This window comes from Hemicordylus capensis, chromosome 5 (assembly GCF_027244095.1).
Source record: "Hemicordylus capensis ecotype Gifberg chromosome 5, rHemCap1.1.pri, whole genome shotgun sequence".
Classification (NCBI taxonomy): domain Eukaryota; kingdom Metazoa; phylum Chordata; class Lepidosauria; order Squamata; family Cordylidae; genus Hemicordylus; species Hemicordylus capensis.
The window spans coordinates 213,118,763-213,133,914 of NC_069661.1; the positions used below are offsets into that span (position 1 = coordinate 213,118,763).

Sequence of the window (15,152 nt, forward strand, 5' to 3'; positions counted from 1 at the left end):
AGGGGTCACCAGGAGCCGATGGCACAACTGACTTGAAGGCACAACCTGGAAAGTTGCCCTAATACCTCATTTAGGTAGTATATGAATATATCCCAGGTGAATGATCCTCAATTTATTAGACAAATGGAACAGGAGATGGAGGAGTTTTTTCATTTTAACAGGGGCTTCATTACATCATTATCCTTGGTTTGGGATACTTTTAAAGCATTTTTGTGGGGCCGGATCATTGCTTATTCTTCATACAAAAAAGGCAACTAGGGGCTCAGATGGTATCTCTTGAGCAGCAAGTTAGACTAATTAACATTGTATGCATTACATCCACCATCTGAGTTGTATAGAACTTTATTTATGGCTAAAAATGAAGTTAATAAGTTATACTCCTTAGAAACTGAATTTCTGTTGAATTGTACCAGACAAATATATCAGGAACGGGGTGGGGGTGGGGGTCTAGTAAATTATTAGCTTCCAGATTGAAGCAGTTAAACAGCAAAAGATTATAACTTCTATCCCTGATACTCAAGGCAATGTTTATAGAGATCCTGATTTTATAAGCCAGACAGTTTTTTGAGTTTTACTCCAGCCTTTATAGCAGTGAGGCATCTAATATTGACACAGCCATAGATAGCTTTTTGCAACAGGCGCATCTTCCACAAGGAAGATGATCCATCTAATCATCTGATCCACAGGTCCATCTATAGGTCCATCTAACCCAAGATCAAGTTAATATTTTAGCTGCACCCCTCTTCCTCCAAGAGATAATGGCTACAATTAAATCCATGAATGGTCCCTGGGGCTGGATGGATTTTCCATGGAGTTTTACAAGAAATATATTAGTTTCCTAGCCCCAATCTTACTGGAGGCCTACAATGACACTTTTAAAAATAAACATCTCCCTTCTTCCGTTAATAAAGTTTATATAACAGTTCTTCTTAAGCCTGGTAAATACTAAATATTATGCACTAGCTATAGACTGATCTCTTTGTTAAACGTTGATGTTAAGATACCGACAGCTACGTTGGCATGTAGGGTACAAACTGTTCTTCCCATCATTATCCATCCTGTTCAGACCGGATTTATATCTGGTCATCAAGGATCAGATAACATTAGATTGTTGATTGATGTATTCACTCTATCTTCGGAGAGGCAAGACTCGGCCGCTATAATTACTTTAGATGCTGAGAAGGAATTTGATATGGTCCATCTGGGATTCTTGAAACATGTTTTGACCAAATTTGGCTTTCCCTCAAATTTTTTGACCTGGGCTACTATATTATACAGGCCTCCTTATTTACAGGTTATTACCAATGATATATTATCCCCTTTAATTAGGCTAGAATGGGGCACACATCAGGGATGCCCTTTATCTCCTCTCTTTTTCAATATGGTGTTAGAATCCCTGGTTTGCACTATTAAAGACTTGGATAAAATAAAGGGTATTACACTAGGTGGAATTGAACACAAGTTGATTATATGCTGATTATATTTATGTTTTATTTGTGTACCTGAGGTATCAGTTCCTAATCTCATTTCTATGGTTCAAACGTTTGACAATTTATCCGGTTATTCTATAAATTGGGGTAACTCGGATTTGATGCCTTTGGGCTTGATAGGTTTTCCTGATGAGTGTAGGCTATGGGGTTTTAGGTGGTGCCCAGAGTTTTTGTTTGTTTGTTTAGGTATAGTAATCTCTAGGAAAACTTCTCAATTAGTAAATCTAAATTTTTCCAATTTTTTGGCTGAAATGAAATCAGTGGACTATGATCCCATTGAGTATTTGGAGCAAAATAAATGCACTTAAGGTGAATTTAACACCAAGGCTTTTATCTCTCTCTCTCTCTCTCTCTCTCTCTCTCTCTCTTAAGAGGTCTTCCAATTCTTGTACTTTCTTCTTATTTTAAACAAGTTTATAAATTAGTAAATGACTTCTTATGGCAAGAACAGCCACCCAGATTTTCACTCCACAAACTTCAATTACCTATTGAAGAAGACGGATTTAATTTCCCACATTTTCAGGCTTACCACTGGGCAATTATTTTATCTTCAGTTCTAGGCTGGAATAATGAGTCCCAGGCTTCAGCAACACCTTGGGCACAGCTTGAGAATCATTATTTGATCCCACAGAAATCTTGGCGGGTGCTCGGTTCACTATTTGTTCATGGATCGGAGTCATTACAGGTAGTTAAAGCGGCAAGGCATATATGGAGAATCCTGGGTTCTAGACATGGCTTTGATCCTTTTCAGCATGACAAACCTACATAGTAGATTAATCCTAGTTTCAAGTTTGCTTGTAAGTCTTTTTATTGGGCCAGCTGGGCCTCTTGCAATGTCATCACATTAGATCAATTGATATCTTCCGAAGCTGTTCTTAAATCCTTTGACACTGTGAGAGCTGAATTTGATATACCTTCAAATGCTAGCTGGCAGTATAGCCAGCTAAAACATTTATTGTCATGACTCTTTGGTCCTGATGTGATCACAATTTCTGAAATTCCATCTTTATTATTAGATTTGGAACTTTTATTAAATGTCCCTAAGCCTGTAGCCTCACTTTATCAGAAACATAAAGACATTGATAAGATCTATATTGATTATATCCAAGATTTGTGGAATCATGATCTTGAATACCCTATTTTATTAAAAGAATGGCAGGTCGCATTGAAGGCAATGAAACATGCCTTTTTAGATCTTAGAATGCAGCTAATAAAGCAGAAACTTTTATTTTGTGTTTATTGGACACCTCAGATAATGTTTAATAAGGGATGGTTACAGACTGCTACATTTTGGAGGTGTAATTTGTACATAGATGCACTTAGACATATGGTTTGGTCCTATCCAATTATCACACCATTTGAGTCTGAAATCCACAAGGTAGTCAATATGACATTGCAGCTACCACTGTTCATTAAGGATGTTCATGTCTTTCTGGGGTATGATTATAATACAACACTGGAAGGACAAATTTACTACCGAATTACAGCTTTGGATTACTGATATGTGTTTCTTGTCTGCATTTGAACTAGTTTTGTTGTTGTTGTTGCCGCCAAAGTAAAGGAGAAGAATTCTCAGCGATTTGGTCGAAGTTCAATGAACTGTTTGTGCTTTGAAACATAAGCCAAATATCCTGTAAGAAAGTGTTTAAAAAAAAAAAAAAAACACAAACAAACCCTTTTTAGCCTACTTTCCAGTAGGCTTATGATATCACCCGGCATTCTCTGTGTGTGTCCTTGTGTGTATCCCACCCTGGACCAATATGAACCAAATCGGGTACAGTTGTAGGGACACATAGAGACATATCAATGGTGTCATTTGTGATGGTGTCATCCACCCTGATCCAAGATGGCGGATACGTAAATTTTGAGACGCCTAACTTGTGAATCACCTAAACAATTTGAACCAAATTTGCTTCAGCTGTAGGGACACATAGGGATGCCCTAATGGCATGGTGTGTGATGATGTCATCTACCCCAAATCAAGATGGCAGACGCATGAATGTTTGAGGTGCAAATGGGCTAACTTGTGGACTGTCTAACTGATTTGAAACAAAATTAGGTACAGTTGTAGTGAGTGACACACAGGGACACCTCAATGGCATAGTTTGTGATGATGTCATCCACCCTGGTTCAAGATGGAGGACGCATAAACTTTTGAGGTGCAAGTGGGCTAACTTATGAACCGCTTAACCGATTTGAACTAAATTTGCTGCAGCTGTAGGGGCACGTGGGGAAACCTCATTGCCATAGTTTGTGATGATGTCAACCACTCCAATCCAAGATGGCGGATGTATGAATTTTTGAGGCACAAATACACTAACTTGAGGACTGTCTATCCAATTTTGACCAAATTTGGCACAGTTGTAGTGAGTGACACACAGGGACACCTCAATGGTGTAGTTTGTAATGATGTCATCCACCCCGATCCAAGATGGCAGACGCATGAACATTTGAGGTACAAGAGATCTAGCTTGTGGACCTCAATTTGAACCAAATTTAATCCAGTTGTAGAGACAGAGAAAGGAAAGTAGGCTGATTAATTCTTACTAGAACAAATTATATGCATCTGTATTAACACAATCCTTGATATGTTTATATATACTGTGACCTTATTTCAATAAAGAAAAGGGGGCAGGATGTTAACTTACGCATGGCAGGGATACTGGTTAATTTCCACTGAGTTCACCAGGATATTTAATCTTGGATCAGAACTGGGCTTGTCATTCTCCAAAATGCCCTAACCAGGGCCCACTGAGGGTACACTCGCAGCACTGAGGGGAGTAGCCCCTCCCCTCTGCTCTCAGGTTTGCTTTTGATGCAAGTTCACATGTTTTCCTTCGTGTTTTCCTTCTAGCCAATGGTGGGAGGTGGGGAGAGGAAGAGAGTACTGAAGAGCTACATCTGCATTTGTAAAGAGAGTATCCTTCTTATCGTGCTAATGATTCTACATCAGTGCCTCTCCCTATTTACTCCAGCATTTTCAGAAAAAGTAGCTTAAAACCAGCATTTTAAAAACCCAGAAATACATCGAGATAAGCTAGAATTCGCAAGACAAAGCCCAACTTGTGTGTGGAGTGGGTCCAAGTATCTCGAAGTGACCTCAGGGTAAGTTTGGCTGGTGTGTGAACGCACACACTCTCTCCCGAAGGAGATTCGGGGTAGAAGCCCTGTGTGTAAAGCCTCCTGGAGAAGGGATGTGCAAACAGATTAACTGATGAATTGATTCGGGTTGAATCAGGCATGTTTCGATGATTCTACCTCAAACCAAATCACCCTGAAAACAAAGGGTCAGATATGGGGTAGAATAGAATCACCCCAGATTTGACCCGAATCAATTCAAGTGATTCAGGCACCATTTTGAGGCCTTTTTGGCTAGAACGCTAACATTCTTTGTTTACCCACGGGGTTGTATAGCATCACTGACTTGATGTTGGTTGCAAGTTCTTCCATCACTAATCAGTTAAGATCTTGATATTATATAAGGTTTATACATTTCTTCCTTCCTTTCTTCCCATCTTCCCATGAATTTATTCCTACCTTTTCTATCTCCTCCAGATATTCATCAATCACATCTCTTGCCAAAGTGGGATCCCTGGTTTTCTTATGTTCACTCACAATCTCGCTTAACATGCCGCAAAAATCTTTGAAGAGTCTCAGAACGTTATGGTGAGGTCCAGGAATATAGGCCAACCAGGATCCTGCAGAGAAAACCTGATATGGCCATGAATAGAGAAAAAAGATACATGGTAAGGGTAGCATTTCCCTGGAAATGAAATTGAGCTGTACTATCTACTTTTTCATTTTGAAGGGAAGAACCCTAATCCCCAATCCTGCCCTGCTTCCCTTGTGGTAGTTTGATGACTGGAACAGGTAACCATTGTATTAGAATTCTATACCTCAGTTGTCAAGCAGTTCATAAAAAGTCTCCCCTCCCAAAGAACTTGTATGGTTCAGTAAAAAAAACACTTTCACATCACTCAGAGGGATGGGCAAATAACTTTAGCCTTACAGTAAGGCTATGCTCACGATCGCCTCCATATCGAGGAAGGTGCTTGCGCCATTTAACCTGCCTAAATGCTGAAGTTTAAAGTAGGGTTAGGCAGGGCAGAAGGACCTGGATCAGGAGTGATCCCAGTGTTCCACATGAGCAGCCTAACCCAGGCTGGGCTGCTCTAGCCAGGGTTATGGTGCTCACAAGAATAGCCTTAGTATCTATTCAAAGGAAGTTTAAATTGCAAAGAGGAACAAGGAGGAACTCAATGCTCCTCAGCTGAAAACAAGGCAGAAACAGGAGCAGCCCAATATATGCTCATGCAGGAGGTGGGGCACCAAATGCCTGCTGCCTGTGGGGAGCAAGAAACACTTGGCATACCAAGCGTTGCCCCCTCCTTACCCAACAGTATGCCATGGTGCAAGCCATTGCTGCCAGTGACATTACTCTTCCAAGGAAGAGATCTGGAGAGGAAATGTAGAAAAGAGTCAAGTGGTGGGATAGAGCACCTCCTGAAAGAAATGTTCTGGCCCACTACTCATCTCTCCTGCACACTTCATCTTCCACTCTGTTCTCCTCTGTCTTTCAGGAACTGTGGGATGAGAAGGAATGGAAGCAGCAAATTATAGAGGCAATCAGAGGCAGGTGGGTGGCAGTGGCAGCCTCTGTGGCCCCAAACCCCCACAATGGAGATGTCTCCTCATCTATATCTATATATCTATATTATTCTGTTCTCAGCAAAAAGTGATTACAAGTCACCTGAAGTTTCTTTACTTTTGCTAAAATCTACTCATATGCAGCTGAAATCAAGGCTTGAATTTCCTATTTGGCCATACGTCCTCCCAAAGAGACAGCAGCCATGATGGCTGTGCTGTGACATCGTCACTGATTTTCTGCTGAGGCCTGGTCATTCAGAGTATGGAGAGTGAAGTTTGAAAAATCCAGAAGGTACAAGTGGTGTATGGTGCCATTGTGTAACAGCATAACAAAAAGCACACCAGGGAAAAATATTTGTGCATGTTCCTAAAGAGAGGAAGTGATGGAAAGCTTGGGTAGATGCTATAAGAAGTGAAAAATTGTTCAGTTAGAAATCCCATTTTTGTCTGTCAGGACGATTTGAAGCTTAGTAAAAATTTGTTATAAAACATTTATTATCCTCCAGTATAGTGCTTGAATTTCTGTCAGGGCTGGTGAATGTGCCCCTCCCCTGGGAAAGATCAATCTCTTGAAAATAAAGGGCAACCATTATTATATTTGTATGGTTTAACTCATGTATATGAGGTAGATTGGGCCTTTTCTGTCACAAAGGCTTTAAATGCCTTAGGGGAGGAGAGACAGTCTTGTGGTAGCAAACATGAATTGTCCCTTTTGCTAAGCAGGGTCTGCCTTGGTTGCATTTGAATGGGAGACTACATGTGAGAACTGTAATATATTACATTTAGGGGATGGGGCTACTCTGGGAAGAGCAGCTGCATGCTTGCATGCAAAAGGTTCCAATTTCTTTCCCTGATATCTCCAAGATAGGGCTGAGAGAGATTCCTGTCTGCAACCTTGGAGAAGCCACTGCCAGTCTGTCTAGACAATACTGAGCTAGATGGACCAATGGTCTGGCTCGGTACATGGCAGCTTCCTATGTGCCTATGTAATATTTTGTAGTGTCAGTGTTGCTTCTAGATGACAGTGGTCTCTTCCTTCATTTTGTTTCATTTTACTATCCTTATATGGTAGGTAAAGTTCCATCAGTTGGTTGTCTGGCCTGTCATGCCTAAAAGTCCTGGGCCCTCTGGTACATACAAGGAATTTGGCAGTCCATTCCACTTATACGGTATAAAGTTGGTTGTAAAAGCCAAACAGGAGCACTGAGGCCTAGCAGTTCTGAGGTAAAATGAAGGAAGAGGCCACTGTTAGATAGAAGAAATGAAGGAAGAGGCACTTTCATAGCTAAGTAGTCAAAGCCTATACGATTAAGCCCATTTGCCTATTTACCTCAGAGACATGAGTTAAATCATCCAAGTGTAATAATAGTTGCCCCTTCTTTTCAAGATATTACTCGTTCTTTGGGGGCAGATTTATCCAGCTCTGAAAGCAGAGGCAGAGCTATAAAAGGGTGGATGAGTTCAGAGAACCCAAGCCTCCCTGCATTCAGGAGTCACTGAGTATCTGAGAGCTGATGAGCTCCCCACTTCCTCCCTTTCACTGGATGGTACTCCCGCCACTGCCACCGCCTGCTTCTACCACCAGCTACCTTCTTCAGCAGCTCACTTCACTCCTAGGTCCATCCTCCTTCCATTGGCTGGGCTCCTGGCTGATAGAAAATGGATGCACACACGTTCCTTATGGATGGAGGGCGCGCAGTGCTCCAATTGAGCTTGCGCTCCCGACCTAAGGAGGATGGGCCAGAGAGACGAGCAGCTGATGGAAGGAGGGTGTGCCTGCATGCCCAATGGGCCAATGGAAGGAGGGCAGACCTGGGAGCTGGGTGGCAGGAGGCGAAGTTGACCAATAGCAGTAACAGCAGTAATGGTGGGGACACCAGCCAGGTAGGCAGCCAGCTGGAGAGGAAAGGTGAGCATGGAGGAATGGGTGGGGGGTTCATGTGTGCATGAGCATGAATGCAACCATGGGGGAGGGGCACTGCTGCAATGGGGGAGGCCACCTGAGTTCATTAAGTAAACATGGGCCCTTTCTGCCCTTACTTGTGATCATGCAGGAATCTGCAATTGGCAGATTTCATGAATTTCATTTTACAAATCCTTGTTTACAAATCTTCAGCAATCAGTACAAAGCAAATCCATACAACTCAGTCCTCCCTCACATATGAGAAGCCTGCAGGGAGGTTGAGCAGCGCAGATGCCATAATCAATTCAACCAATGGGAGTTTTCCTCTGCCAGGGAAATGTGAAACCTGAAATAGGTTTTTAAAACAAACTACTTTATGAAGGATGAAAAAATCACAACACTACCTAATGGTGAGCTGCTTAAATACTACTTAAAATGCTATATGAGATTTAGAAGACATCCTCATTCTACTGCCTTAGGCAACTGCTTCAGCCCACCTCGTGAATAAACTGGACCTATTCATGGGGCGGGTTCTGTAGATTAGGACAGTGTTCTGTAGATTAGGTGTAGTAAACCAAAGGTCCTGTCTTGTGTATTTCTCTGCCAAATTCAGGACTACTACTGCTACGACTACTATTTATATACTGCTTTTCAACAAAGTTTCCAAAGTGGTTTACATAGAAAAATAAAGAATAAATAAATAAGATGGTTCCCTGTCCCCAAAGGGTTCACAGTCTAAAAAATAAATATAAGGTAAACACCAACAACAGCCACTGAAGGGATGCTGTGCTGGGGTTGGATAGGGTCAGTTGCTCTCCCCCTGCTAAATAGAAGAGTATCACCACTTAGAAAGGTGCCTCTTTGTTCTGTTAGCAGGGGTCCTGCTAACCGGCTGGTGGCAAGTTTCTTGGTGTTCTTGGCAAACTGCCCTCCATAGACCCCCCCTGACCTTGGTGGACCTGAGAGAGTTGCTCAGATACTACCACATGAAGTGTATGAGCAAAATCCTCTCAGAGATCAGCAACTGGCCTTTCTGGGGCCCTTGGGCCCTTGGCTGCAATTCAGTGAACCCGGCTGTTCAGTGAACCCTGGGGCTGGCCCTGTTCAAATATCAAGTTGCGGAGGGATTCCCTGCTTTTGTTTACATACTTCACTCAGACTCATGAAGGTACCTGGGGTATGACTCTGGCCATTGCCTTCATGAGGTTTTCAGCCAAATGAATAAGCTTCAGGAACTTCTCATCATTGTATTCAAAGCGATCCCCAAATGTTAGGATGCAGATGATATTAGTGACTGCATTGAACATGATGTACTCGGGGTTAAAGGGAGATCCTGTATGAGATGCAAGAACAACAAAGAGATTAGAGATGTGTCATCATATATGGCCTGCTTCTTCCTAAGAAAGAGTTATACTAGTATAGAGGAGACAAGAACAGTTCAGGCAAGAAAGCACTCTATCTTTCAAGCACATCTTCATCCATGTAGAAATCAGTCTATTATTTATTGCATTTCTGTCCCATCCTTTCTCCAGGAAGACATGTGTTCTTTGCCCCTTTTATCCAGCTCACCTCACCCCGGTGAGCTGAGAGATAGTGACTTGCCCAAGATCACGCAGTGAACTTCACGGCTGACTGGGGAAATGAAGCTCAGCCTCCTGTTCCTAGTCCGACACTCTAATCACTTGCCTGATGGGATGGATGAGGGGAAAGTGTTGTATGTGAATGACACAAATACATTTGCAGGGCTCACTGCTTGGATCTGTCCCCTGGAACTAGCCTCATATCATTCATATACTACCTCCTGCTGCATGGCAATGCATTACAGAAATGCTATTCCCAGGTGGCAGATCTGCATCTGGAGGGACCCATGATTGTGGACCAGGACATGTATCCAGTCTCATATAACTAAGGCCAAAGTGTCATCCTCCAGCAGTTTTAGGGCACAGGAAGATGAAGATGAAGTGCATAGAAAATGGTTTTTAAGCTTTCTATATTCATAACGGTTCTTAGATAATCCAGAAGCATAATATCATCTATGAGCTTTTCCTCTTAGAGGTACCTTTCTGTATTAATCCTGTGACAGCTAGCTTAATGAAAAGAGCTCACACAGCTACTTTGAGTTTCTTCCCACTGGGAATTTGGGTTTCCCAGCATGGTTAGAAAAAACCCTTCCCTTTGCTAAGCAGTGTCCGCACTTGTTTGCATTTGACTGGGAGACTACATGTATGAGTACTGTAAAATATTCCCCTTAGGAGATGGGACCACTTTGGGAAGAGTGCCTGCATGGTTGTATTAGGGGTGTGCAGAAGCAGTTCGAATTGAGCCAAAAAGGGAGGCTAGTTCAAGTTCGTTCGGTTCAGATCGAACTGGTTCGGCTGGTTCGGGATGCTTGTGAAGGCGGATTAGGTAAGGATTCCCCTTTACAAGCCTCGGGGGACCCCTAGCAACTTAATTAGGGTTGAAAAGAATGGAGGAGGGAGGCCACCTTCACCATGGCAGAACCACTGCAGTGGTGGCGGACCAGTGGTGGCTCCTCTAGGACCTGCTAGTCCATGCTTATGGGGAGGAACACTGCAGAGCCTAGAGGAGCAACCGCTGGCCTGCTGCTGCCACTGCAGTGAAGCTGCAATGGGTAAAGTGAACTCCTGCCCCCCACCTACTCTTTTCAACCCTTATTCAGTCGCTAGGGATTCCCCTGATGCTTGTAAAGGGGAATTATTAAAGGAATCCCCTTTACAAGCCTCCCAATCTGCGCTGAACTGGTTCAACCCAGTTCATATGCATGAACCAAACGGCCCTGCCAGTTCTAATGAACTAGTTCATGGATCACCGGTTCCATGAATATGGTTTGAATTACAATGGTACCGATGCTGGTGGTTCTGTGCATAGCCCTAGCTTGTATGCAGAAGGTTCCATGCTCCCTCCTGGGCATCTCCAAGATAGGGATGAGAAAGATGCCTGCCTGAAACCTTGGAGAAGCCACTGCCATTCTATGTAGATAATACTGAGTTAGATGGACCAATGGTCTGACTCAGTATAAGGGAGCTTCCTATGTTCCTAAATGTGGGAGGCTAAGTCTACCAATAGACGTGACTGGGAGCACAACGGGGAGCACAACTGCACCAGTAGACCTGGACTCTGGAGTGATGGTGTGCCCAGCAGGAAGGTGCTCAGAGTGGCTGTGTAGGCTCTCAGCATTAAGTCAATGATGGCACATGACGGTGGCAGCAGCAGTTTTCTCCTCCTTCATTTCCACCGGGGCTCTTTTCCATGTCTGGAGGGAAGATGGCCTGGTGAAAGTGAGGAAGAAGGGACCTTCTGTTTCTACCCTTACCTTCCAAGGCAGTGATGCACTCTGCAGAGAGTCGTGTCAAAGCTTGGGAGGCAGGGGTGGGGTAAGGTAGCTTCGACCTGGCCCAGGACCGACATCAACTATGCAGCTGGAAGGCAGGGGGTACAGGGGCAATGGTGGCACATTCGGTTGTCTCTCCCCACCCCCAACCACATTTTTCAACACAATTTAACTTGCTAGGGATCCCCTGATGCTTGTAAAGAATGATTCCCCTTTAGAAGCATCCCGAGATGGACTGAAGCAGTTTGATCCAGGTCAACCCGGTTCAACCTGGTTTGTATGCACAAACCAAACAGCCCCGCCAGTTCTAATGGACTGGTTTGTGGACTGGTGGTTGGGTTTGAATTCAAACCCAACTGCCACTGGCAATTCTGTGCACATCCCTATTGTCATCTGATAATTCTCCACATACCCCTCAGGTGCTAGAAAATGCAAGCTAGCAAGATTTTGACAGTTCAAACTGTGCCCAGCCCAGCTTCACATTTGAATGATGGAAGAAAGATCCAGAAATTCCACCGGTCAAAATAATCATCTCATGAATTCGGACAACAGCAATAACAAAAGCTCCCCCTGCCCTCGCATTTTCCCTATCAGGATTACCATGCAGTCATCATTTCGTCTTCCCTCATCTGGACCAAGACCAGAATTAGACTCATCTCTCTCCATGACTGAGATATCATTAAAGATCATGTATCTTCCTCACGCAAACCCCACACCCCATCTCCCCAAGAAATGAGATTCACCTCTTTTGGATCTGAGCTCGGAGCACAAATATCCAGCTTCTTCACGTATTCGCTTTTCAAGTGTTTTCTTCCCCATCCCAAAGTGTTTCAGTACAGACATACAGAACTTTCTCTGCTGCTTCCAGTTATTACTGTAATTTGCCAAGAGTAATCCTGAAGGGCAGAAAGAAAATATTCTGTCAAATCAGTGCTTGTTCACTTCTCCCAGAAATTATTCAATTTAATTTAGATTGCTATCTATCTATCTATCTAATCTATCTATTTTTGTCCTCCTTTCCTCAGCTATTGAATGCAATTCAGTATTTATATTACAGCATTTCGTACTGGGGTTTTTTAGATAGAAGTCAGGTGGCTACTCAGGGATGGTCTATCTTCATTGCCACCCTGAGGTTTGGAATGCACTCCCTGCAGAAATAAGAGCCTTCCCATCTCTGACAACTTTTAAAAGGGCTGTTAAGGTGCCATTTATTCCTCCAGACTTTTAATTATATATACAGAACCTGTCACTGTTTTAAGTTGCTTTAATGTTTACTGTTTTAATGTTTTAATTCTTGTTTTAATTTACGTTATTTTATTGTAAACTACCCAGAAACACGACTTTGGGGTGTTATTGGTATATAAATATACCAAACAAAGTCTGCAAAATCCACCAACACCTTTACTAGCTCATAGCCCATATGTTTCTTGCTAAGTTGGGGCCTTCAAGAACTAAAGCTTGAAGTTTATAAGGCTAACAGTATTTACCATTGTGTTAAATTTTAAATTATTTTATTGTTTTAATTTTGTATTTTACTGTAAACCGCCCAGAGACGTATGCTTTGGTGGTATATAAATGTGCTAAACTAATTAATTAATGAAATAGTCACCTTTTTTTCTTAGTTGGAGCCTACAAGAACAAAAGCTTGAAGATTCTCAGCCTAGTCACCTGCATGTGTGCCATCCGTGTCATGGGCAACGGGGTGAGTGTCTGTCTACAAGTCTGAGTGCCACCGTCACCCATGTACATACTTGACTGCTGGCTGCCTCTCTTTGCCTCTTCTCTTGTCTTCCTTTCTTTCATGTTCCTGTCCTTTGTATGGACAGGTCTAATGGGGAATCTGTACTGGAGAGAACTAGCAAGCCTACTTTTGAGGTGTGTGTGTGGCGGAGGATATCTACTGCAAAGAAAAAGAAAAAGGCAGTTTTTGGTGAGGGCCACTGTTTTGTGGCAGATATTGTTTCTGGAATGCCTTGTGAATGGGGCATCATAGGAGGAAATGCAAAATATCAGAAAACAGCTTCTTCTCTGGAAACTGTACACCGCCACCTCCACCACCCATTTTCTGGTGAATAGCACTGTGAAACTACAGCACAGCCATATTATGCCTCCCTGCAAAATGCCATTTCAAAAATGGAAGAAGGCGGACTGGCCCACACACACTTTTGCTATGAGGGAAGGAAAGATGGACATCTTGCAGCACAAGGCTTATTAAGAAAATCCTTCCTTAGTTTTCCAAAAGGTTCTTTGATAAAGCTGGTGAACAAGACTGGACTTGGGGAAGCAGCAACCCTTAGACTGTCAACTATTACCTGATCAAAAACCAACCATCATTTGCATTCCACAGAGTTTAAGGACCAAACCAGACATTATGTTAATCACGATGCTTGGCCCTGCATGTCTGTATTGTTAACATAAATAGCAGCTGCAGGGAGCCCCATTCCAGATCTTTACTGTCCTAGGGCAGTTGGTTAAAGCCTCCTCTATGCTGTACTCCCAGCCCATATCAGGGCTTCTGTGGCTGTTATTTATGTTAAAAAATACCAACATGCAAGGCTGAATAGCATGATTAACGTCACAACTGTTGGAAGTGAAGGACTTTGCGCTGTCTCTTGTCTCAGTGACAGACTAGTGAGTCAGAGGGCTAGAGGGTCAAGACATTGGTCATTCCTTCTCTACTGCTCTGACACTATCCCTTTGGAATGTAGATTGCTAATTTTAGGGAATTCCTTCCTTCCAGCCACTTTCTTCTTTCCTTCTCTTCCTGTTCCTTCTACCTTGCAACATGCAAGCAAGCTCCTCTCCCTGCACCATGTGTGCAGAGAAGATGCAGAATCCATCTGCATCCAGCTAGCTAGCTAGATTAAAGATCCTAACTCCTCACTTTCCTATCTAGAATGGAGTTCTCTAATAAATGCCATATATATATTGATTTGAAACTATGAACTGGCTCCAAGTTACTTTACTCTCAGCATACACACATGCCTAACTAAATTCCGCTGTGTTGTGCCTCTGTGCACTCTGCTATAATGAAAAGGGTTTCTCCTATCAGATAGAATTCCCAACAACAACTAGTCTGGTTCTTAGACCTTTAACAATGAAGAGTATCCCTATAAGGGGTACGTATAGGTGGCTCTAGAGTTCCCAGAAAAGGTGTAGTGCAGGAGGGTGTGGCTACAGCAGCCTTCGTTTGCCCTAATCCAAAGGGAGTCCTTGAAATATCTGTACTGACTGGCACTTTAAGATGTGGGCAAATATGCGTCCCCAGGGGGCAAGAAAATGCTACCTTTCTACACTGAGAAATCCTAACTATTGTGCTGCTGCTAGTAAGAAAACAGGGCATCATGTGCTCAACAAGTCTGATTTGCCCATGGGAAGAATACTATACTAACTTTTAAAAACAGAAACTGGAAAAGATTCCCATTTTTTGACAAGCATATAGGAGTGGTATGCTGATGGTAAGAGCAGATTGTTGTTGCAGCTCGTTGCAGATTCTTGATGGAATGACTGAATGCAGGAATACACAATCCAATCTAATAAAGGGTGTGTTGCCTGTTTATACACCATTTATTGAACAGCCTCCCCAATGAGGTTCACCTGGAATCATCACTATGTTCTTTAGATGCCAGGTAAAGACTGTTCTGTTCACTCAGGCCTTTTAAATTTGATTTTAAAATCTGACTTTTTAAAAGTTTTGAAATTGTTTTGTACTGTATTTTGTATTTTGTGTATGTTGTGATTTCATGTGTTTTGTGTTTTT

General features: G+C 42.7%; 1 protein-coding gene across 5 annotated transcripts in view; it reads right to left on the bottom strand.

Annotated features, from left to right (window-relative positions):
- Window positions 1-15,152, bottom strand: part of LOC128326385 (cytochrome P450 2D14-like) — an 84,830-nt gene that overhangs the window by 14,960 nt on the left and 54,718 nt on the right. For all 5 annotated transcript variants that reach the window (XM_053253111.1, XM_053253112.1, XM_053253113.1 and 2 more), the window contains 3 exons: window positions 12,136-12,288; window positions 9,213-9,373; window positions 5,028-5,201 (listed from right to left, as the gene is read on the bottom strand). In XM_053253111.1, coding sequence (XP_053109086.1) covers window positions 5,028-5,201; window positions 9,213-9,373; window positions 12,136-12,288 — 488 coding nt within the window. The remainder of the gene's footprint in view (window positions 1-5,027; window positions 5,202-9,212; window positions 9,374-12,135; window positions 12,289-15,152) is intronic.